A 25,919-nucleotide genomic window follows, 5' to 3' on the forward strand; every position below is an offset into this window, starting at 1 on the left:
AGTGAAGGAGTGTTCTTACAATGCAAGATACTAGCACTTACTGAACTTTGAAAAGGTTTTCTGGTTAACTGTGATAGTATGTTTTACCAGTGAAAAATACTCTTTCTCTCCTGCCAAGGCACCTTTATGTAAAAGCACTTAGTCAGAGGTCACATTTTTTTAAAAAGTAAACTCTATCCCCAACATGGGGCTCAAACTTGTGACCCCAAGATCAAGAGTCACATGTTCTAGTGACTGAGCCAGCCAGGTACCCCACAAATGGTACAGCTTTTTAAATTTGGTTTTCAACTGTTCATTGACAGCACAGAGAAACCCTGATATAGAGCTTATACCTGGAACTTTAAAATGTCTACTTTTTAGTTCCAGTGACAGCTTTGTAGCTATTACAGGATTTCATATTAAAATTCAATCATGTTTTTGGTGAATAAAGGTTTACTTCTTTCTCATTCTGACATCCTTTCATCTCTTTTTCTTATCTTACCCCACTGGCTACAACCTCTAGTACACTGTTGGTCTTAAAGGGAAAACATTCTTTTTTTTTTTCACAATTAAGTTTGACACTAGTGTAAGTTTTTCAAAGATGCTCTTTTTATCAGGTTAAGGGCATTTCCTTCTATTCCAAGTTTGCTGAATGTTTTTATCAGAAACAAATATTATATTCTGTCAAATGCTTCTTCTGTAACTACTGAGATGAGCATGTTTTATCTTTCTTATTTTGTTAATATAATAAATTACATGGACTGATTCCCAAATGTTGCACCAACCCTGCATTACTGAAATGATATCCACCTGGACAGTATGTACTATTACGCTTTTCATATACTGTGAGATTCTAATTGCTAAAATCTTGCTAAGATTTTCCATCTATGTTAATGAGAAACATTGGTATGTCGCTTTCTTTTTTGTGATATCTTTGGTTGGGGCATCGGAGTAACGCTGGTCTCATAAAATAAGTTGGGAAGTATTCCTTCTCATTCAATTTTCTGGAAGATTATGTAGAAATGTTGACATTTCCTCCTACTGTTTGGTAGAATTCAACAATGGAGCCATCTGGGTCTGACATTTTCTTTGTGGACAGTTAATAACTACAAACTAAATTTTCCTAAGAGATAGTGTTTTTAGGTTACCCATTTCTTCTTGAATGAATTTTGAAAATTTGTGTTTTTCAAGAAATTTACCCACTTTATCTAACATGTTGAATTTGTTACCTATCATTTTTAGTATCTGTAAAAATGCCACCTCTTAGGGCTCCTGGGTAACTCAGTCGGTTGAGCATCTGACTCTTGGTCTCAACCCAGGTCATGATCTCATGGTTCATGGGATCGAACCCTGCATCCAGCTCTGCACCGACAGTGCAGAACCTACTTGGGATTCTCTCTCTCTGCCCTTCCCCCCTACTTGCTCTCTGAGTAAATAAACATTAAAAAAATTGTTTTTAAATGCCACCTGTTTCTTTCTCAGTGTTGGTAATTTGTGTCTTCTCTCCCCACCCTACTCACCACTATGTCTGCCTAGAGGTTTATTCATTTAATTGATATTCTCAATAAGTCAGCTTGTGGTTTCACTGATTTTTCTATTTTATTGATCTCCACTTTAATTTTTGTTACTTCTTTTCTTCTACTACTTTGGATCTCACTCACTCTTCCCTTCTAGTTTATTAAGACAGCTTTGCTTAAGTCGTTGATTTGAAATCTTTTTCTTTTCTCATATGGGTGTTTACTGGCATAAATTTTCCTGTAAGTATTATCTTAGCAGTATCATACAGATACTGATGCTTTGAATTTTCATTCTGTTTAATATACTTCCTAAATATCTTTTGAGTTCTTTATTTAGAAGTGGGTTTTTTTGTTCTTATTTTACTTTTGAAATATTTCCAGAAATTTCTCTGTTACTGATTTTTAATTTAATTATATTGTGGGCACAGAATATACTTCATGTGATTTAAATTCTTCTGAATTGTTAGGTTTTAAAAATCTCCCTAGAATATGATCTCAGGATGTGTTCTGTGTTCACTTAGAAAAGAATATGTATTCTGCTGGGTGGAGTGTTCTATAAATGTCAGCTGGTCAAGGTGATTGATAGTTTTAGCACTTTTCTATCTATTTGCTCTATCAATTATTGATAAAAGTATCCTGGAATCTCCAACTGTAAGTGTACTTATCTATTTCTCCTTAAAATTCTATCTGTTTTTGCCTCATATATTTCAAAGTCCTATTATTAAGTGCATAAATGTTTACATCTATTATATCCTCTTGACGAACTGACATTATACCATTATAAAATAACCTATTTCTTATCCTTATCCCTTAAATATTTAGAGCAGTATTTTTTGCTCTATAGTCTACCTTATCTAACATCAGTCAGTACAGGTTTTCTTTTCACCGTTAGCATACTTTAAAAATCCAAAGCAGGCTCCAGGCTCTGAGCTGTCTGTAAGCACAGAGCCCGATGCAGGGCTTGAACTTGTGAACCGTGAGATCATGACCTAAGCTGAAGCTGGATGCTTAACTGCTACCCAGGTGCCCCTAACAAACTCTGCTTTTAAATTGGGGTGTCTAGACCAGTTACAATTAATGTGATTATTTATACAGCTGAGTTTAAACCCACTATTCTATTATTTGTTTTCTAATGGTCTCTATTCTTTGTTTACATTTTCCTCTTTTTCTTCTTTTGGATTAACTAAGTATTTTTTATAATTCCCTTTTATCTCCTTTGTTGTTGTTGTGTTGTTTAAATAGGCTTCATACCCAGTGCAGAGCCCATCATGGGGCTTGAACGCACAACGCTGAGGTCAAGACCTGAGCTGAGATCAAGAGCCGGGCACTTTAACCGACTGAGCCACCCAGAGCCCCTCCTTTGTTGGTTTTTTAAGTGGTAACTCTTTATATGCCATAAAGTTAATCTGGGTTTTATTTATATATAGAGTTGTGCAACCATCACTGCAATCCAACCGTGGAACATTTTCATCATCCCTAAAAGAAACCTTGTACTCATCAGCAATCACTACCCATTAATCCCTCTCCCCCTACCAAGCTCTACACAACCACTAATCTTGGTCACCAAACATTTGCCTATTCTGGCCATTTCATATAAATAGGACCACATGGGGGCACCTGGGTGGCTCAGTTGGTTAAGCGTCTGACTCTTGGCTCAGCTTAGGTCATGAACTAGCAGTTTCCTGAGTTCGAGCCCTGTGATGGGCTCTGCACTGATAGTATGGAGCCTGCCTAGGATTCTGTCTCCCTCTCTGCCCTTCCCCTACTTGTGCTGTCTCTGTCACTCTCAAAAGAAACAAACTTAAAAAAAGAAAAAGGACCACACAACATGTGTGTAAATGGCTTTTACTTAGTTTCTGAGGCTGATCTGTGATAGAATGTATCAGTACTTCGTTTCTTAAACACTTGATTATTTTTTCAGAGATTTAGACAAGAAAAAACATTTTCAGTGATTTTCATTCCTTTATGCAGATCCACATTTCCATCTGACAACATCTTCCTTCTGCCTGAATGATTTGGTTTAACATTTCTTACAGTGCAGGCCTGCTGGTGATCAATTCTTTCAGCCTTTACACATTTAAAAAAGCCTGTTTCCCCTTCACTTTTGAAAGATACGTTGACAAGACAGAGAATTCCAAGTTAACAGACTTTTTTCTTTCAGTACTTTAAAGACACTGCCCCATGTCTTCTGGGATGCACCATTACTTCCATAAAGTCCGCTGTCATTTTTTGTTCCTATACATGTGTGTCTTTTCTTTCTGGCAGCTATTTTTTCGGCTTACAACAGTAAGCTTTTTTGTTTTTTAACAGACTTAATTTTTTAGAGAAGTTTTAGGTTCATAGAAAATTGAGCCAAGGTCAGAAAGCTTTTAAGATTTTCTCTTTATTATTGGTTTTAAACAATTTGATTATGTGCCAGGGTGTAGTTTTCATCATATTTTTTGTGCCTGGAATTCACTATCTTCTTGAATCTATGGGTTTATAATTTTCATTAAATTTGTAAAGTTTTCAGCCACTTTTTAAAAAGTACTTTTTTTTTTTGTTTCCCCCTCCCATTCTTTGGAGACTTCAATTACACTTTTATCAGGTCTGCATGAAGTTATCCCACAGCTATTCACTTTTGTTTCAGATTTCTCCTCTTTCATTTTATTTTATTAAAAAAAATATTTATTTTGGGAGATAGCATGCATGCACAGTCGTGCACATGAACAGGGGAGGGGCAGATAGAGAGGAGACAGAGAGAACCTCAGCAGAGAGCCCGATATGGGGCCTGAACCCACGAACTGTGAGATCATGACCTGAGCTGAAATCAAGAGTCAGATGCTTATTAACATACTGGGCCACCCAGGTGCCCCTCTCTAAAATATCGTTGTAGATGGTTTCTATTGCCATGGTCTTCAAATTCACTAATCTTTTCTTCTGCAAGCCTAATCTATGATTCTTATCCCTTCTATTTTCCATCTCTAAAATTTTTTTATCTTCCATCGCTACTTCTAAATATGCTGAATCTTTCTTTTGGGTTCTTGAACATATAGAATATAATTATTTCCATGTCCTTGCCTACTAATTCTATCATCTGTGTCATTTCTGGATTGATTTTACTCATTATGGGTCTTTGCATGCCTGGAAAATATTGACTGGATGGCAGACATCAAAAATTTTCCGTGGTAGGTGCCTGATATTTTTGTATTCCTATCAATATTGGTGAGCTTTGTTTTGAGACACACATAGGTGATTCTAAGCTGTTTACTTACATAGGAAAGAAACAAATTTAGAAAGAGTTGATCCTTTTAGGAATTAAAGTTTTGTTAGGCAAAATTGGAGCAACATTAAATCTAGAGTTAATTCTGTCCCATTACTGAGGCAAGACCTCTCTATGTTTCTTATTCTGAATGGTGGGACTAGGAAATATTCTGGGCCCTGTGTGAGCACTGAGAACAGCTTCCTCTCATCATTTCCAGTGGCTGCTTTTTCCACCTCCGGGTACTTATCTCACATGCATGTGCTACTGAAGACTCAAGGGGGATCTCTACAGATCTTTCGCCCTCTCTGGTGTGTGTATACAAACTAGCTGCCTTGACATCTCCCAGCTCCCAGCTCTGTTTCTTAGCTCTAGGAGACCACCTAATTGTCCCTCCCTGTGCTGCAGCCTGGGAACTCTTGCCAGGAAGTAAGCTGGATCAATTGTAGGGCTCACCTCAATCATTTCCTATCTCTTAGGGATTGCTTTTCTTCATTATTTGATGGACAATATCATGAAAACCGCTGTTTTGCATATTTCCCCCCCAGTTCTATTTCAGTTCTTTCAGGTGGAGGGGTAAATCTGGTCACTGTTACTCCATCTGGACTGTGTATACAACAGGTTTTGCTGTCTTAGCTATGTTATTATGAAATTTCAGGATGATATGATTTGAGGTGGTCTTTATTCTTTCCTTGGGCTGGGTACTCGGTGCATCCTTTCTATCTGGAAATTATATTCTTCAGATCTGGGAAAACTTTTCTATTATTTCTTGGATTATTTCACTTTATTTTCTTTGTTCATTATTAGTTACATCAGTACATCTTGGTCTGATCTTGTAACTGTTATATTTTTCTCATCTCTGCATTTTTAATAATCTGGGAAAATTTTCTTGACTATCTTCCAATCTTCCACCTACTGATATCTTTTGTTTGTTTTGGTAATCTTAAATGTTGATTTTCCAAGAATTGTTTCTCATTGTTCTCTGATCTGATCTTTCTCTGAGAATACTTTCCTTGTTTCATGGATGCCACTTATCTTCTTCTTGAAGATTATATATAGTTCATTTGTGTGTATAGGCTGGTTTTCTTCATATAGCAAAGTATTAAAAAGTTAACTGGGAAATAAGTCAGCCTTTTCATTAAAGATGGGGACGGGGGGTACCTACACTTTGAAAAATCTTCTAATCTCTAGTCTGAGGGCTTTGAGTCAAGCTCTAAGTATTCTGAAGGCAGGGTAGAGAAAAGAAGTTTATTATATTAAGTTACACTGAATCTGCTTTTCTTATTTTAGTGCTACATCTTTCACTGACTCCTCCAACAAGAATGAGGGGCCTCTGAGGTTTAATTTCTCCTTGAATACATATCAGCATCAGTTTGTTCTTTTGTTCTACCAGAAGATGGGACTTACAGCATTTCATTGGCTGAATGGGATAAAGAAGGAGTCCTAAGGGGCCTGATACCTCCTACATAGATTTTCCACTAATTCCCCCCCACCCATTTTCAACTTGTATATTATAGCTCTCCCACCCCACCACACACATGATGTGTGCCTCTAAATTCTAAGCCTCTGAGATTTTTACACGAAAACTGGTTCACTTCTCATAGACGTTCCCTCTGCAAATGCTTAGGATAGGTCTTCATCTGTTCAGTTTACTCAGCTGCCATTTTTCCACCCTTTCATCTTCCAAATATGTATTGAAATCTTTTGTACACTACTGTCTCCTATTCATTTTGCCCTTATGATATTAAAAAAATTTTTTTAACTATCACTTTACTTGGGTCTGGGGAGGGACAGCAAGATGTGGTCAATTTGCTTTGTTAACCAGAAAATTCTAGTATAAAAGAGTTAAAAGTTGTGTTGTCTGATAGGTCTGCATATCTACAATTGGAATGTTACTATATACTATTCTTTGTTTACAAGACGCTACTGACCTAGCATCAGAAGGAAATACATATATTTTTTTGACTAGTGATGACAGATTTGTGTTCAAATGTCCATCTCCTTTCTAGGTCTCCTTGACATATAGAATACTTATTTACAAGAGATCTGACTATATTTAACTGACTGAGCCACCCAGGTGCCTGAGATCTTACTATATTAAGAGGGCAGGGCACATTAGATGTGGCAAGGAGCAGAGGGAAATGGAACTGTTAAAGCCGAGTATAAATTTTGCTCTCCTTACTGAAATGCACAACCCCATCTATCATAAACAACCTCTTGGTTGTTCCGGCTGGCTCAGTCAGTTAAGCATTTGGTTAAGTGTTCAAATCCTGATTTTGGCTCAGGTCATGATCTTGCAACTTGTGAGATGGAGCCCCGCATTGGGCTGTAATGACAACATGGAGCCTGCTTGGGATTCTCTCTCTCCCTCTCTCTGTCCCTCCCCACCATGCTCTGTCTCTTTCAAAATAAATAAACTTAAAAAGAAAAACCCTGGAGCGCCCAGGTGGCTCAGTCGGTTAAGCGTCTGACTTTGGCCCAGGTCATGATCTCACAGTTCGTGGGTTCGAGGCTTGCATTGGCCTCTGTGCTGATGGCTCAGAGCTTGTAGCCTGATTTGGATTCCGTGTCTCCCTCTCTCTCTGCCCCGCCACCGCTCACGTTCTGTCTCTCCTTCAAAAAAAATAAACGTTAAAAAAAAAAAAAGAAAAAACCCCAAAACCCCCAAAACCAAAAACCTCTCATCTTCCACTACACTATGAGTATTCTGAGGTTATGCCCTCTATTTCTCTTTAGAAGACTCTTCAGAAGTCCCTAGATTTCTAACTAAGTCTCCTGAATACAGAAGAAATATTTATTCACCAACTATAAACCAAGTTTACTTTTTATATGACTCTGAATTGATGACAGCAAAATACATAATTTCACGTACTACAAAGTACTTGTTTCTTCTCCTTTTAAAACTTCCTTTTTAAAAAAAGATTTTAAGTAATCTCTACAATCAATATGGGGCTTTATCTCATAATCCCAAGATCAAGAGTTGCACGCTCTTCTGAATGAGCCAGTCAAGTGCCCCTCCTCTTCTTTTAAAAAAATCTGCTTAGAGGGTCAAGTGGGTGGCTCAGTTGGTCAGGCATCCAAGTCGGTTAGGCGTCCAGGTCATGATCTCAGAATTGTTGAGATTGAGTCCCATGTCAAGTTTTGCGCTGACAGTAAGGAGCCTGCCTGGATTCTCACTCTCCCCCCCTCTCTCTGCCCCTCTCCTGCTCGTTCCTCCTCCCCTCTTTCTTTCTTTCTCTCTCTCTCTCTCTCTCTCAAAAAATAAATAAATAAACTAAAAAAAAATTTAAGAAAAAAAAATCTGGTGCCTGAGTAGCTCAGTCAGTGAAGCGCCTGACTCTTGATTTTGGCTCAGGTCACGATCCTAGGGTTGTGGGATTGAGCCTCATATTGGGTTCCGTGCTATGTGTGGAGCCTGCTTAAAACCCTCTCTCCCTCTGCCCCTCTCCCTAGCTTGGACTCTCTCTCTAAAACAAAATAAAGAAAGACATGTAGGAAGAGGACTGCTGGTTCCATTTGTGCCTAAGACCCAGCCATATTTTTTAATTTGAGAATGTTGAGTTTATTATTATTATTTTTTTAACGTTTATTTATTTTTGAGACAGAGAGAGACAGAGCATGAATGGGGGAGGGTCAGAGAGAGAGGGAGACACAGAATCGGAAGCAGGCTCCAGGCTCTGAGCCATCAGCCCAGAGCCCGACGCGGGGCTCGAACTCACAGACCGTGAGATCGTGACCTGAGCTGAAGTCGGACGCTCAACCGACTGAGCCACCCAGGCGCCCCGAGAATGTTGAGTTTAGAGACACATATTAAAGAAAGTTTCATATGTATTAGGAGTACAGAATAAAAAGTTAAAGAAATAAAAACAAGCAGAACTTAAGACATTTACATACATTAATCCACTATAAAAGAAATGACTCAATACCCTAAAAATCTGCTTAATTCCATTTGTTTTTATATAACACACATACATACATACATGTATTTCCTGTATTTTAGTTGTCTCAGGAAAGGAGAGACTTAAAAAAATATCTAAGAAAAAAAAAGATAGCGAAGCATGTTTCAAATCAAACAATGTGCTAGAAGGATATTGTTACATAAACAGAATCATTCCTTTATAACTCTGGAAACCAAGAACTACAAGGACCACCACCACCACCAAAACCCCCCACCATCTTCTATCTACAGATATCCACCAAGCAACTGAATCACTAGATTGGAAGTAATGGATCAGGGAAAGAAACTCTTTTCTCTCAGAAATAAAACCCACAACTTCGTCATTATAGAACAAAACAAGCAGGCCAGCAGCAACTTTTGGCCAAAAGGTGGGGCCCCTGAGTCATGTGTTACACAGAATGTACTTAAAAAGAGTCATAAGTATGTCACTGCCACATTCTTTAAGGCCACCACCTTTTAGGCTACATTTGAGCTAGAATATAAGGCTGGACACCGCCCCACCCCCCATCTCCTTAAAAGGGAGACTCTTCTATTTCTACTCTAACTGAATCAGTGATTACCCTTTTGTTCCTTTGACCCAGAACAACTTCAAATTAGTGAAACCAACTTTATTTCATGACAAAGAAGAGTATTCTCTAGCAAATAGGAAGACGGGTATGGGCGACTCTTGTTAAAGTTAGAATTCAATTTTTGAACCAGAAGGGATATTCACAGTTCTATCATCTTCCTCACTGTCCAGAAGTAAAGGTGCATACAGACTGAATAAGTAGAAAATTGCCTTGGTTAATAAATACCATACCATTCAACACTAACTAACTGAATAGAGCTTTTAAAAATAAGCCAAGACAGTGGCTCATTGCCATTTTTATTAACAAAACTACCAGACTTGTTAAGCCATTGTTCACCTGGACTACTGCAAAATCCTAACTAGCTTCCAACTTCAGTCTTAGGCCTCCAACAAAACTTATTTTCTATACAGCTACTAGTCTCTCCTATTTAAGACAGAAATGTGTCCATGTCTTTCCCATGTTTAAAATTCTGTAATGGTTCCCTAGGAAACAGGATAAAATCTGAGCTCTATAGCATGGAATATAAGGCCCTTTATGACCTGTTCCCTGCCCACCTCTTCAGCTGCTTCTGCTGTCTGTAGTTTCTTCCATACATCATACTAGAATTCTTTCCTTCTCTTTGCTTTAGAGTCACACTGCATTGTACTCAGCTCCATGAATATGCTATGATCCGTCTGAAACTCTTTTCTAGGCACAGAACACACATTTAACTATCAACATCTTCCTAATTATTTTCACTTATTCATTCTTTAGTCTTCTTCAGGTCTATTGTCACTTCTTTAGGAAGCCTTCCCGGAGAGGACAGATGTCTTATACTAATCCTATTACCACTTTCATAGTTTGTAACTTCATGTTATAGTTTTTGCTATGTCATGAGCAGGGATACCATCTGCTTTGCTTATCACTATCTCTGATGACTCACAGGGTACATATGATATGTATGTATCAAAATGTGAAGAGATCTGTTCAATCAGGTTGTCATAAAAAGTATAATTTCTAAGGGTGCCGGGTGGCTCAGTCAGTTGAGCATCTGACTTCAGATCAGGTCATGATCTCACAGTTCGTGAGTTCGAGTCCCACACTGGGCTTGCTGCTGTCGCTTCAGATCCTCTGTTCCCCACCCTCCTCCACTTACATGGGCTCTCCCCCTCTCAAAAAGGAGTAAACATTTTAGAAAAAAAAAAAGTAGCAAAAAGTAGAATTTCTAATTTTCTTAACTCTTCCAGTGACACTGATTAACCAATAATGAATCACTGAGAACAGGCCAGGGTTTTGTTTTGTTTTTTTTTAATGAAAACATTAGCTGCCTGTTAGTAAGGACACCAATGAGGGATGTAAATGAATAAAATGAGTACTTCTAGATTAGGACATTAGAGATGGCAAAAATCTTACAGTAATTATGATTTTTTAAAATAAAAATACAATTTTTCCCTTCTAGACTCTGTTTTCAAGACTAACCACATACTGTAGCCCTCCCCTTCCTGGTCAAATCTCTTTATTTATCATGGAACAAAATCAGTGAGGAATGCCTAAAGATGAAAAGCAATTCAGATAAAACTATGGGAGAGAAACAGCCACTCAGGATGTAGGCAGGAGAATGCCAGTTCAGAAATGTCGGGATTAGTTAAGCAGGTAAGATCTCTGTGTTCATAGAAGCATGATTATGCGTGCGCATGTGCGTGCACGCGCACACGCACACACACACACACACACACACACACACACACACACACACACAGGGTTCTCCCTTCTTCCTAACCCTCAAAGTTTCAGGTCACACTAATGTGGGAGGTGACAACTTCTAGGAAGAAACAAAAGTGCAGGGAGGCTGGGTTGGAAAGGGAGGGAAGAACCCCAGAGAATGAGAAGAATTAAGGAGCACCCTACCCTCCAAACATTCCATCTTTCTTTCTCCTTCTCTCTCTACAACTAGGCTACACAGAGACTGCAGGAGCTCTACTCTTACTTAACAATAAAGCTGAATGCAATTCTTCCCATCTCACTCTACAAATTCAATGCAAATCTAATGAAAACATCAGCAGGTTGTTTTTAAAAAAAAATTTTTTTAATGTTTTATTTATTCGTGAGAGAGAGACAGAGCATGAGCGAGGGAGGGGCACAGAGAGAGAGACTGGGACACAGAATCCGAAGCAGGCTCCAGGCTCTGAGCTGTCAGCACAGAACCTGACGCAGGGCTCGAACCCATAAGCAGTGAGATCATGACCTGAGCCAAAGTCAGACGCTCAACCGATGGAGCCACCCAGGCGCCCCTGGTTGTTTTGTTCTTTTTTTTTTAAAAGTATGTGATAAACAAATTCTAAAATTTAAAGAGAAGAGCAAAAGGACAAAAGATCATAAAGAAGAACCTGGTAGCAGGTTTGCTCTCTCAGGTATTAAGAATTATAAGCTATAATGATTAAGACAGTACATTATTAGCTCAGGTACAAATAAGCCAATGCAATAAAGTAGACAATAGAGAAACAGACCCTGGCTTACTGGGAAACCTGACAGATAAGGGCTAGTATGGCAGGTCAGTGGGGAAATGACAAAAGTTTCAATGAAAGGTTGGGAACACTGGTTCAAAAAAAGTGAAAATGGATCTCTCTTTATACATACACAAAAACCAAATCCAGACAGTTCAAAGGTTTAAATTATAAAAGGCATACTGTTAAACCTTTAGAAAAATATAAGAAAACATCTTTGACCCATAGTTTGGCAAAGATTTAAATCTTAAAACACAAAAAGCTCATATTTGATAAAGGGATTGATCGATTTAACTACACCAAAATTAGTAACTTCTATTCAACAAAAGATATCACTGAGAGGGTGAAAAGGCAAATCACCACTTGGAAAACTATATTTAATAACATTTAGCTGACAAAGGATTAGTATATAGACAATAAGAAATGTTTATTAATAAAGAAGGAAAAAGCAACTCCACAGAAAAATGGAATGAGGAATAGATGGAACAGAAAACACAAATAACTGGTAAATTAACATATGAAAAAATAATTTCCCAAGTCTTCAGGGAAATGGAAATTAAACCCACAATGAGATATTATCTCATACTTCCCAAGGTGGCAAAAATTCAAGTCCTGTAAAACAGGAATTTGCAAGGATGTTCAGCAAACGTACATGTTCTGTGGGTAAGAATGAACACTAAAAAGACTTCAGAAAACAATCTGACAAACCTACTCAAGACAAACATGGGAATACCCTGTAACCCTACAATTTTACTCCCAAGTATACATCTCAGAGCAACTTTTAAATCTTTGGCCAAGACCCACATCAATACGTTTACATTCTGACCTAATACACACATAACTGAAACAAAAGTTCCATGAATTCATGAAAGAAACATTTTTTTTTTCTTTTTTCTTTTTGAGAGAGGGAGAAAAAGAGAATATCCCAGGCAGTTTCCACATCCAGCACGGAGCCCAATTTGGGACTTCATCCCATGACCCTAGGGTCATGTCTTGAGCCTAAATCAAGAGTAAGATGCTAGGGGCAGCTGAGCAGCTCAGTTGGTTAAGCCTCTGACTTCATCAGGTCACGACCTCATGGTTCATGAGTTCAAGCCCCAGGTTGGGCTCTGTGCTAACAGCTCAGAGCCTGGAGCCTGCTTCAGATTCTGTGTCTCCCTCTTTCTCTGATCCAGCCCTGCTCATGCTCTGTCACTCTCTCTCTCGAAAATAAATACTAAAAAAAAAAAAAAAAAAAAAAAAGAGAGAGAGAGACACTCAACTGACTGAGCCACCCAGATGCCCCCATGACACAACTCTTGCACAGTGACATACTCTGATTATTTCTATTTCATTTAACATTATTCCTACTATATAGATTTCACAAGACACTAATGCAGTGGTTCTTGACATTGGATACACATTAGATTCACCAGAGGTATTTAAAAAATTAAAAACAAGAACAAAACTGATGCCCAGGTAAGCCCCTGAAGACTGATTCAATTGGTCTGAGATGGAGCTTGGACATAGATTTATTTTTTTAAGTCCCTCCCCCCCAAAAAAGAGATTCTAATAAGCAATGAGAATCAAGAACTAAACTAATGGGTCACCTGATGTTTAATAACCACTGCCATAGAGAAATACTTGCACATGCCCTCAAGATTACCCATAGAGCAGCACTGTTCATGAAAACAACCCAGATGTCTTTTGATAGGAGACCAGCTAACTAAATTGCCATATATTTATACAGTGTACTAGTATACATCTGTGAAAATGAACAAAACACAGCTGCATATAACAACATCAGCAGTGAAAATGAACTATAGCTATGTATACCAAAATGCATCTCAAAAGCATAAAGTTGAGTGAAAAATGTAAAATGTAAGTCCTGGAAAAATGCATACATTATGATTCCATTTATAAAATATTCCCAAATAGGCAAGCTTAAACCATACGTTGTTTGGAGATATTATGTTGTAAAACTATAATAAAAAGCAAGGGAAAAAAACTGCATAATTCAAGATGGTAGATATTGGTGGGAGGTGGAGAAAAGAGAGATTGGGTGTGGCAGATGGGGGCTTCAGAGGTACTGATAAAATTCTAGGCTGGGTTATGTAAAGTTCTAGGCTGGGGAGATAAAAATGGTGTATAATGTGATATGGTGATGTAACAATTATGGCTTTCACAGGTGTACCCACTGGTCAAACTGTACAGTTAATTTCTGTACATTTCAATCTATGTAAATTTTCATTGATTATGTATTCTTAACTCTCAAGTAAAATGTATATTATTTTTTCATTTAATATTCAGTTACCATTCAATTTACAGCTCTGTAAGGGGAGAAATATATTGAAAAAAAACACAGTTCTCTCATTCTGAAAATTCTGGATTTTGCTTTGCAATAAGGGATAGCAACACACACACACATGCATACAAACACACACAAAAGTACTATCTTTGAAGTTAAAAAATATCAAGTTTAAGTATTTAGAAATGACAGGGTCTAGGAAGGAAGGGTGAGGACACATGAAAAGTAATTTACGCCAACTGTTTCTTTCCTTGAATAGTATTTATCTTCGGTTTTATACCCAACTGCACTCATACTCGAAACTTAGTGAAAACTACCAGTCATTCTACTTTGAAGTTACAACCCTATGACAAAGATGTTCTGAATATAAGCCTATCCACCATATCAGATAAATTTTAAACTTTTGCTGTCTCTTCTTTTACATAAATTCAATCTCTATCCTGATGTACTTTGGTTGATCAAGAAAGCTAAAGGCTAAGGAACAGAAAGCTAACTTCTTTAAATGAGACAAAAGGAAAAGTTTTTCCAATTACCACTGCAAATAAGAAAATTTTTCTTTGAAATACCAAATCAATTTCTTCACCTTATCATTTGATGGTTTTTACTCTTACTACTTCACTTCAGTGACCTATAAATCTGTCTAAAAAATAATAATTAAATTCCTTTCCTGTTTTTTTCAGGATAAAAAACATTAAATGATATAAAAACACTAAAATGACTTCACATTTTGATTATGACCTCTGCATTGAAAATCTATAGGAATTTTTCCAATTAACTTTCAAATCTGTTAACCTGTTAAAAAAATAAATAACAACCCCCCTCCAAAAACATCTTTGAAATAACTCAAGTGAATCCTTTACATAAAAAATGGAGTCACAAATCCCTATTACCATAGTCATCAATTTTAACAAGTCTCCTAAATATGTCCTGTATGTTTTCTTGATTTTAAGATGTCAATAATATGGAAACATTAATATAACAGAAAATTTAATTGTATTAGCTCCCCATCAACACAACAGTCATTTAATGGTGATTATATTGGCCATTTCCATTGGTTGGCAGGAGGCTCTTCCACTAAAAGCTCCCATAGTTTCCACTGTATCATTTTTCTTGCCAGACTTAGTTCATTTTCAGCCTGAAGAATCACCTCTTCTGGTTGGCCACCCTGAAGTTGGTCTTCTAATTTCTTAACATCTGGTTACACTTTAACCATACTCAACTTCTCATTTGTAATCTGTTCTGTATACTTTCTATTGCTGCATTTTTAGGAATTTGCTCAAGAACATCAAGAATCGTTGTGTACAATATTCTTAGCCTCTTGTGTGGACTTACACAAAGCCAAAACCACAAGGCCAGTGGTCTTCTTCAGCAAACCTGCCATGGCCACGCCAACAGGCCCTGTATATTTATTATATATTTATTATTATATATAAAGCACTACTCCTCTTCCATTTGGGTTTCCTTCACCATGTTAACTTGGCTATCTATGAGTGGAAATATATCCTTATCTACACTTATATCTATTATTAGCTATCAGAGCCATATAGCCATGCTTAATGTAATTAAATAAACTAATCCCTAATTCTTACTCTAAAACCCATTACCAGTCCATAATGCCTATCTAATTCTAAAATCCAAAAAGCTCTGAAAACCACAAGTTCTTTCCTGAGGCTTGGCACCAAAACAAATTTAGTGACTTCAATTTATAGGAGATGACTATTTATAGTTTTTATCCCAGCTTGTGTGACTAGGCCAGTGGTTGTTAACTGGAGGTGATTTTGCTCCACAGAGGATATGTAGCAATGTCTGGAGACATTTTTAGTTGTCATAGCTGGGTGGGAGGTGCTACTGACATCTAGGTGGTAAAAGCTAGGAATGGCTTATAGGATGTTCTATAATGCACAAGATCAATCCCTGCATCAAAGTTATTTGGCCCCCAAATGTCAATCTTACTGAGATTGACAAACCTTGGACCAGACTCATGTTTGCAGAAGACACTTTAATCTACTAATCACGGAGTGCTGCCTTGGAGGGCATTAACAGAATACAAGATTAAAAAATAGTACTAAGTATTACTACTACTGAAAAATCACAAACTCTCTCAATGAGTTCTTTCTCAAATCTCCAAATCTCATTCACGTTGGGAAGCTCATGTCTTAGAAAATGAAGGAGAGGATTAGAGAAATTCATTTGATATACCAAGTATATGAGTAAAAACTTAGTTTTATTCTTTATTATCAGAGGTTAAGAGAAACTAGCCTTTCTAATAGTGCCTATATACCACCATCAATTGTTTTCTTAGATCTGTTATTGTTCTCACCATAAAATATCAACTTATTATTATAATTTAATTAAAAAGAGATCATAATTGAGAAAAAATATCAAAATTGGTAACATAAAATACAACTGAGACTCATGGGGCACCTGGGTGGCTTAGTTGGTTGAGCATCTGATGTCAGCTCAGGTCAGGATCTCACAGTTCATGGGTTTAAGCACCATGTTGGGCTCAGAGCCTGCTTTGGATTCTCTGTTTCCCTCTCTCTCTCTGCCTAATCCCCCAACACTCTTTCTCTCTCTCTCTCTCTCTCTCAAAAATAAACATTAAAAAAAAATAATAACAATAACCGAGACTCTTGAAGCCACAATAGCTATTTACCTTTCTCTGTGCCTGAGAATATAGAGATGATTTTATTCCTGGGCTTTTTTTCCTCTGGAACAGAGGGCAAAGGTTTCAAACTGTGATTGGCTGACAAAGGGTCTTTGCCTCCACTGCTAAAAATGGTACTGCTCATTCGCACAGGAGGTGCTGGAGGCTTGTCTTCCAGTTCTCCGTTATCAGACATGATTCGGAATTATGATGTGGCCTGAAATAGATAGGCAAAAATCATACAGTCAATAACAAAGTAAAAAATAGTACAGACAAGCAGAAACAGTAATAATTGTCCTCTTTTCAACTGTGAATTAGAAAATGTTATCCATTTAGAGAGAAGTTTGCAAAATTTATAAAATTCAATGAATAAGAGACGAAACTGGTTATTATAATATAGGTAATCTCCCGTAACAAAGGTGGTAAATGGTTAGCTGAGAGAATGTTTGAAAAGCCATGTCCAGTTAAGAGGACTAGGGTAAGTTTTGGGAAAGCATGATGATAATAACGTATCAAAAGATATTCACCTAATCAGTTGATTCTAAGAGTAAATATTCCAATGAAAAGACAGACAACATGGAGTCTTAAAAAAAGAGAATTCCAAAGAGGAAGATTATGTTCTAACCAGCCAAAGGATAGGTGCCTGACAGGTCCATTTCTGTAGCAAAGATAGAATGCTTGCTATTAAATATATCAACCAACACCACTCCTTACAAAGAATCTGAGTCCATGCTTCCCCAGCCTTGTGATTACAACTTAGCCTTCATATAAACTCTCCTAAAGGATGAGAATGTGCCACTGATGTAATATATGGTTTCTTTGAAAATGTGACGTTCTAACTACATGTGTTAGTCTCTTGCAAGCTTTGCAGACAGTTCCATAGAACTTGATCTAGTTCAAAAGTAAATCTAGATTTTGGTTCAAAACCAGAGTATGGCCAAATCTCAAGTTTCTGTCATGTGATGCCCTGTCCAGGCAGTCAAGTAACCCCTCTTAATCCACATGACTAATTCAGTAGAAAACGTCAACCTTGTTTATATATATAAACATTAATATCACATAAACCTTATTTACATACATATTTACATATATATTTATATATTTTAGTCCTTTTACAAAAAGTAGATTATACACATTTAAAGTCAGCAGTAAAGGGGAGGGTATGCCTAACTTCCAGATGAGGTCTGATACAAAAGTATATATTAGGAAACAACACATCTCCTCACTAAACAAGATTTCAATTGGTAATTAGATCCTGATTTTATTATAGCTACTTATTGCATTTAAGTGAATAAAATTTTGTATATATACAATGTAAAGAATACCAACTATAGTTAGATAAAATTAAAAATGAATAAAAAATTTCTTTTATTTGAGAGAGAGAGCACACACACAAGTGGAGTAGAGGGGCAGGCAGAGAGAGAGAGAGAGAGAGAGAGAGAGAGAATAAATAATTTTTTTAAGTGTATTTATTTTGAGAGAGAGAGCGTGAGCAGGGGAGGGGGGGCGAGAGAGAGAGAGAGAGAGAGAGAGAGAGAGAGAGGGAGGGAGGGAGAGGGAGAGAGAGGGAATCCCAAGCAGGCTTTGCAGAGTCAGCACAGAACGCAATGTAGGGTTCAAACTCAAGACACTGTGAGATCATGACCTGAGTGGAAATCAAGAGTCTGGACGCTTAACCGACTGAGACACCCAGGCATCCCCAAAACCACTGTGTATTTTGTCTTCCATAATGACAATTACTTTTCAGCCTACAAAAGAGGAAGAAGGAGAGACTGTAAAGGGGGAAAATAAACTTTTCTGGGGATAACTAGCTAGAGAATGGCAGGGAGAATAGAGTAAAAAAAGATCTGTGTGTGTGAGAAAGACTTCCTGAATTGAAATTAATATTGGTGGTCAAAAGAAGAAATGGGGGTGGAATCTAAGAATGTCACGCAGATGACCTAGTCAGATGATTCTTCCAAACCAAGTGATCACAACATGTGGGGTTTGTTCTGCTTTGGAGTGAGATGCAACTGGCTGTTAAGCATGGACTGTCAGGTGTGCATCACAAGAGAGGACTTATCTGTTGCTAGAAATGGAAGAAAGATAAGGCTTAGGAACAACACTTGGAGGATTACTTGAGAACCTGATAAATCAAGACAGATGTTTATCTCTTATGTGACCATAACATCAAGGCATAACAGAATGACTCTATAGCAGCTCACTTTCATCTTAATCACCACTTAAAACAGACATGGCACATTCAGATTCTGGTTACACTGCAAATGCTTCATATTTGTGCATATTTAAAAATTAGGATAATATAACAAAATCTCAAAATACATTTGCATGCATTTAAAGAAAGAAATGTACCAAAATATTAACAGTAGTTAATTGTGCCTAACAAGTAATTTTTAGCTTGATTACAACCATCACAGCTGTGGTTAAAAAAAAAATCAATATAAAACAGGGCTTAATAATTATTTAGGGTGAGATGACTATCAACTGTATCCTTAAGACTGGCTCACAGACTTGGGGGGCCTGGGTGGTTCAGTCGATTAAGTAAGTGTCCGACTTCAGCTCAGGTCATGATCTCATCAGGTCATGATTCATGAGTTTGAGCCCGGCATCGGGCTCTGTGCTGACAGCTCAGAGCCTGGAGCCTGCTTAGCCTGGAGCCTGCTTTAGATTCTGTGTCTCCCTCTCTCTCTGTCCCACCCTTGCTTATGCTCTCTCAAAAATGAGTAAAATTAAAAAAAAAAAAACAACTAAAAAAAAACCTTAAAAAAAAAAAAAAAGACTGGTTCACAGATGGACCATGACTAACTAGAAACTGCCAGTGCACCTTCAGCTGCATGCTGTCCAAAGTTATGATTAACAGCATGGGTTGGGGCGCCTGGGTGGCGCAGTCGGTTAAGCGTCCGACTTCGGCCGGGTCACGATCTCGCGGTCCGTGAGTTCGAGCCCCGCGTCAGGCTCTGGGCTGATGGCTCAGAGCCTGGAGCCTGTTTCCGATTCTGTGTCTCCCTCTCTCTCTGCCCCTCCCCCGTTCATGCTCTGTCTCTCTCTGTCCCAAAAATAAATAAAAAATGAAAAAAAAAAAATTTTTTTAAAAAAAAGCATGGGTTGAGGAATCAGATTCCCTCAGTCAGAATCCTGGTTTCACCATTTATTTAAGTGTGTGACCTTGGGCAAATTAAATTACTTAACTGTAGTCAGGGATCCTTGAAGAAATGGCTGGTTCTAGGCCTGGGACAGGGAAAATAAGGATGAGCCTAGAGTATCTTATATTGTCAGAAGGTAAAGAAGTACTTAAAAAGGATAAGGACACAGGAAAGAGTTCCCAAAAGCCAATACTGGAATGAATGGAGCAGAAAAATAAAGTAGCATTATATTTAACCCAAAGTAAAAAATAAATATATACAGTTCATATCAGTACAAATGAATAAATAAAATGGTGGGGTGCCAAATCTTCCTTATCAAAGAATTCCAAATAATAATTGTAGCTACATCCCCTCCTAGGAGTTGGAACTTAACTTCCTTCCCCACTTGAATATATGCTGGATCTAGTGACTCATTTCCAAGAGTATGGAAAGGGAAAAATAACTTCATGGTGGAAAAATGTGGCAAACACTGCATTAACCAAGTGATCAAGGTTAACATCTCCAGTAATAAGTTACGCTGACGTCACTCACCACCTGATTGAATGTGATGAGAAACCTACTTTACCTCTATGGTATTCTTCCTCAAATTCCATAACCCCAGTCTAACTATGGCAAAAACATCAGATAAACCCAAACTGAGGGACATTCTACAAAAATTCCTGACCAATACTCCTTAAAGGGGCACCAGGGTGGCTCAGTTGGTTAAGCATCCAACTTTGGCATAGGTCATGATCTCGTGGTTTGTGGTTCCAGCCCCACGTCAGGCTCTGTGGTGACAGCTTGGAACCTGGAACCTGCTTCAGATTCTCTGTGTCTCCCTCTCTCTCTGCCCCACCCCTGCTTGTACTCTGTCTCTCTCTCTCTCTCTCTCTCTCTCTCATTATAAACATTAACGTTTATTTATTTTTGAGACAGAGAGAGACAGAGCATGAACGGGGGAGGGTCAGAGAGAGGGAGACACAGAATCTGAAACAGGCTCCAGGCTCTGAGCTGTCAGCACAGAGCCCGACGCGGGGCTCGAACTCACGGACCGCGAGATCATGACCTGAGCCGAAGTCGGCCGCTCAAACTGACTGAGCCACCCAGGCGCCCCGTCTCATTATAAACATTAAAAAAATAAAAATTAAAAAAAAACTATCAAAGACATGAAAAACAAAGAAAAACTGAGAAATTGTTCACAGAGCAGAGGAGTCTAAAAAGACATGACAATGTTATATTCTGTAACAAAAAAAGGACATTAGTGGAAAAACTGGTGAAATACCAATAAAACCTAGAATTTAGTTAACAGTAATGTACCAATGTTGGCTTCTTTGCTTTGACAGACATTTTAGGGTTTGTGTTAACATTAGAAGACAGGTGATAGCTATACAGGAAATCTACTATCTCTGCAAATCTGAAATTATTCCACAATAAAAAGTCTATTTCAAAATGAATTATGTAATAAGTTCCTTTAAAAGTTATAGAATTATCTACAATATGACCTAGCAATTCCACTCCCAGTATATACCTAAGAGAACTGAAAACATATGTCCACAAATAAGTTGCATATGAATGTTCATAGCATTATTCATAATAGCCAAAAGATTAAAAAAAAAAACACCCAAAATATCCATCAACAAATGGACAGATAGAATGTAGCATATCTATACAATGGAATATTTGGCCACGGAAAGGAGTGAAGTACTAATACCGGCTACAATGTGGCTGGACCTTTAAAACATAAGTGGAAAAAGAAAGACACAAGAAGACCACATACTGTATGATACCATTTATATGAAATGTCAAGAACATGCAAATATTTCCACAAAGACAGCAGGTGATTAGGGGTCACTAAGAGGTGAACGGAATGGGATGTGACTACTAATGGGTATGGCGTTTCTTTCTGAATGCCATTTCATGAAAATGTTCTGGAATTAGACATCAGACATTGCACAACCTTTTTAATATCTTAAAACCACTTAATTGTACAGTTTAAAATGGTAAGTTTCAGCTATGTGAATATCTATCTCAAATTAAAAAAAAATTTTTTTTAACGATTTATTTTTGAGAGATAGAGCACGAGTGGGGGAGGAGCAGAGAGAGAGGGAGACAGATTCCGATGCGGGGCTTGAACTCAAGAATCATGAAATCATGACCTGAGCCAAAGTCAGACGCTTAACCTACTGAGCCACCCAGGCACCCCGCTACATAAAATACTTTAAAAGTGAACTTAAAATTAAAGATACAGGGGTGCTTGGGTGGCTCAGTTAAGTCTCTGACTCTTGATTTCAGCTCAGGTCCTGATCTCACGGTCATGAGATCAAGCCCATGGGGCGGGCTCCATGCTGAGCGTGGGGCCTGCTTGAGATTCCTGCCCCCCTTCCCCAGATAAAAACAAAAACAAAAACAAAAATAAAATAAGAGAGGGGCACCTGGGTGGCTCAGTCGGTTAAGCGCCGACTTCAGCTCAGGTCATGATCTCGCGGTTTGTGGGTTTGAGACCCGTATTGGACACTGTGCTGACACTTGGAGCCTGGAGCCTGCTTTGGATGCTGTGCCTCTCTCTCTCTCTCTGCCCCTCCCCAACTCATGCTCTGTCTCTGTCTCTCAAAAATGAATAAAAGTTAAAAAAACTTTTTAAAAAAATAAAAAATGAGATACAACAAAATTAAACATTTTATTGATTTCATGAAGTACATTTTTTAAAAATTTTATCTATCTATAAGTTTACATCGAAGTTAGTTAGCATGTAGTGCGCAATAATGATTTCAGGAGTAGATTCTAGTGATTCATCCCCTGTGTATAACAGCCAGTGCTCATCCCAACAAGTGTCCTCCTTAATGCCCCTTACCCATTTAGCCCATCCCCCCACCCACAACCCTTCCAGCAACCCTGTTTGTTCTCTATTTAAGAGTCTCCTATGTTTTGTCGCCCTCCCTGTTTTTATATTATTTTTGCTACCCTTCCCTTATGTTCATCTGTTTTGTATCTTAAATTCCACACGAGTGAAGTCATATATTTGTCTTTCTCTAATTTCACTTAGCATAATACCCTCCAGTTCATCTTACGTAGTTGCAAATGCGAAGTACATTCTTAAGTGAAACTGGTTTTAAAGAAAAAACAAAACAAAACAAAACCCTCCAAGTGTATGGCCACTGCCTCGATTTGTGCCAAAATATAGGCTGTTTTACCTGCCAGCGCTGCAAGTGTCAACAGTATGAAAGGCAAAGAGTATCTTAGTATTATTATGAAAACAGGTTTTGACTTCATAAACCACAGTGGTACCACACACCACACTGAGAACTGCTGCTTTAAAGTATATCCCAGCTCTACACTTCACCCTCATACGCCAATTATTGTTTTACTGAGGTGGCAAAAGACACATATTTATTCATTCTTTCAAAACACAGCCTTTCCATATACAGTACTTTGTTCACCCAAAAACTTTTCTTTACTGCTCTATTTTAATATACTGCACAGTAGCTTTTTAATTTGCTGCATACATTCAGTCCAATAGAACTAAAGAGGAGCTAATAGATTATTTGTTTCACAACATTCTTCTTGGTGATTATACATTACAGGTAAAGTTGAATTAGCTATCTCAAGGAAATCCCAATTAACATGATATTATTACCTTACAGGCAACACATGTCTAAATAAACCCCCAAATTTAACATTAAACGTATGGGTCACAGATATCCTTAATGAAATTACTCAAGATGACAAATAAGACAGCAACAATTCTAAGTAATATGCCTCATAAGTGATTAGATCTTAGTAAATACAAGCATGACAATCCTTGATACTATGACATCAGCTTAGCTGAGGACTTCATCACTTCATCTCAAGATTTCTCTAAGCAGTATCTATGTCTTCAACTGCTGCTCAGAGGGAGAGGTTAGAAGCTTTAACCAGCTTCCTAAAGAGTTTCCATGCATTCAGGTTTTACTTAGAGCTACCCATAAGCAACAGACTGAGGACTAAACTCTGATATTTAGGGACATTTACTACTGAATTGATCTGATATCATGAACGCACCACATAAATCATATGCCTCATTTTACCCAAATACACCAAAGAATTTTCTGGCCTAACTCATCTTTGTGTATAACTTTCTCCATTCTTAAACTTTCTTCAGTATTTTCTGTATCTAACCAAATCTTTCAATGTTCAGCAAGAATTATTTCCTATGTAAGATCATTCCTGTCTATCCTTGTTCAAAATGATCCTTCAAATCCTCTGAACAAGACTGACCCCTGCCCCCCACCTCCACACAGGCCCCTCACATCCTCTGAATACAAGTTACACAGGAAAACTAATTCAGAGAGTAATAAAGCTGGATTAGAATTTACCTGGTCCATCTTTCTATCTATCTTTCTATCTTTCTTTCTCTCTTTCTCTCTCTCTCTCTCTCTCTCTCTCTCTCTCTCTCTTTCTATTTTAACATTTATTTATTTTTGAGACAGAGAGAGACAGAGCATGAATGGGGGGAGAGCCAGAGAGAGAGGGAGACACACAATCCGAAGCAGGCTCCAGGCTCTGAGCTGTCAGCACAGAGCCTGATGCGGGGCTCGAACTCACAGAGTGCGAGATCATGACCTGAGCCGAAGTTGGACGCTTAACGGACTGAGCCACCCAGGCGCCCCTCTTTCTTATTTTATATGCGAAGGACCAACACCCCCCAAAATAAGTAGGCTGAATTTAATTACTAACAAACTAAGACCAGAATTCAAGGTCAGTAACAACTCAATTTCATGTTGTTGTTTTTTTCTTAATCATGTTAATATATTGGATCACTCTCGGGTATCTGGCTGGCTAAGTCAGTGGAGCATAGGACTTTTGATCTCCAGGTTGCAAATTTGAGCCCCACGTTGGGTGTGAAGATTTTTTTTAAGACTTTATGATTTTTTTATGTCATCTCTACACCCAACGTGGGGCTTGAACTCACAATCACGAAATCAAGAGTCACAAGTTCCACCAAGTCAGCCAAGCACCCCTAGAGATTACTTAAAAACAAAACCTTTAAAGGACTCTGGCAATGAGTTACAACTGTGCATCCTTAATTATTATTTTAGGTATCTTTCCTGCTCAAGACTTCAAGCAATTGAAAGGCACCACCACCACTATTATTATTATATATTGTACTGTCTCCTTTAATGTTTAACACAGATCCTTGCATGTATTAAGGCATTAATGTTTAACAAAGATCCTTGCATGTATTAAGACAGTAATAGTTACTGATTTAAGGTACTATATACTCTGTCACCAGAGGAAATATTCTTCCCAAATTTATTAGTTCTCTATCAAAAAGCATTTCACTACACAACATATAAACTACCCTATATTAACAAAAATATCTTTGGAAAGATTTACACTTTTCCTCTAATAGCTAATTCATGGCATTAGTCTTTAATCCTTTTCCATAAAACAATGTTATTTTTTTCTGTGTGTTGCTTCTACTGATGGTGTCAAATGCCTAAAAAGTGCTAAGTGACGATGTGATAAGGTTCTTTACATCTTATATTTTAGCCAGAAACAATATAAAAACAATTCATGATAAAATTCTGATTTACCAGTGTTTTGCTCCATCATTACCCAAAAATGTTTTCTTAAAAAAAAAAATGATAATAATGCCTCTCTCTAAATCTGTTCACTTTTTGCTACTTTTCAGTGAAAAACAAGTAGGCGAAACAAAAAGCCCCAAAACACACTGTACTCTTCTAACAGGCCCATTGTTTAATTGTGACACGACTCAAAAACAAACAATTCCTCAATTGTCTACTGAAGGAGACCAGGGGAAGCTAAATATACGACAGAAATGAAAAAAAGGAGTGGTGTCTGGAACTAGTTAGTCTTAACTAGTAAAAATCGTTACATTTTTTATAATCTAACTTGGATCAACTATGGTACTTAATGTACAAACCATACACTACTAAAAAATGATTTGAAAAGCACAACTTGCTTTATATTTTTTACTTACATTTTATATAAATAACAAATGAATCTTAAGTTTTCAGTACCTTAAAAATGAAATCTAACACTATTTGATAGACTTCTAGCAATCTCTCAATAAGGTATAAGAGCTCCCAAAACACTGGCCTCTCCTCCCTTCCCAC

The 25,919-nt window shown here is 37.7% G+C and overlaps 1 protein-coding gene and 1 pseudogene across 1 annotated transcript in view; both read right to left on the reverse strand.

The window, feature by feature from the left end:
- Positions 1–25,919, reverse strand: part of PAK2 (p21 (RAC1) activated kinase 2) — a 92,351-nt gene that overhangs the window by 32,136 nt on the left and 34,296 nt on the right. Inside the window, exon 2 of the mRNA XM_047874489.1 lies at positions 16,691–16,898. Coding sequence (XP_047730445.1) covers positions 16,691–16,877 — 187 coding nt within the window. The 5' untranslated portion in view covers positions 16,878–16,898. The remainder of the gene's footprint in view (positions 1–16,690; positions 16,899–25,919) is intronic.
- LOC125174752 (NADH dehydrogenase [ubiquinone] 1 alpha subcomplex subunit 5-like) lies at positions 14,831–15,415 on the reverse strand (annotated as a pseudogene).

This window comes from Prionailurus viverrinus, chromosome C2 (assembly GCF_022837055.1).
Source record: "Prionailurus viverrinus isolate Anna chromosome C2, UM_Priviv_1.0, whole genome shotgun sequence".
NCBI classification, from domain to species: domain Eukaryota; kingdom Metazoa; phylum Chordata; class Mammalia; order Carnivora; family Felidae; genus Prionailurus; species Prionailurus viverrinus.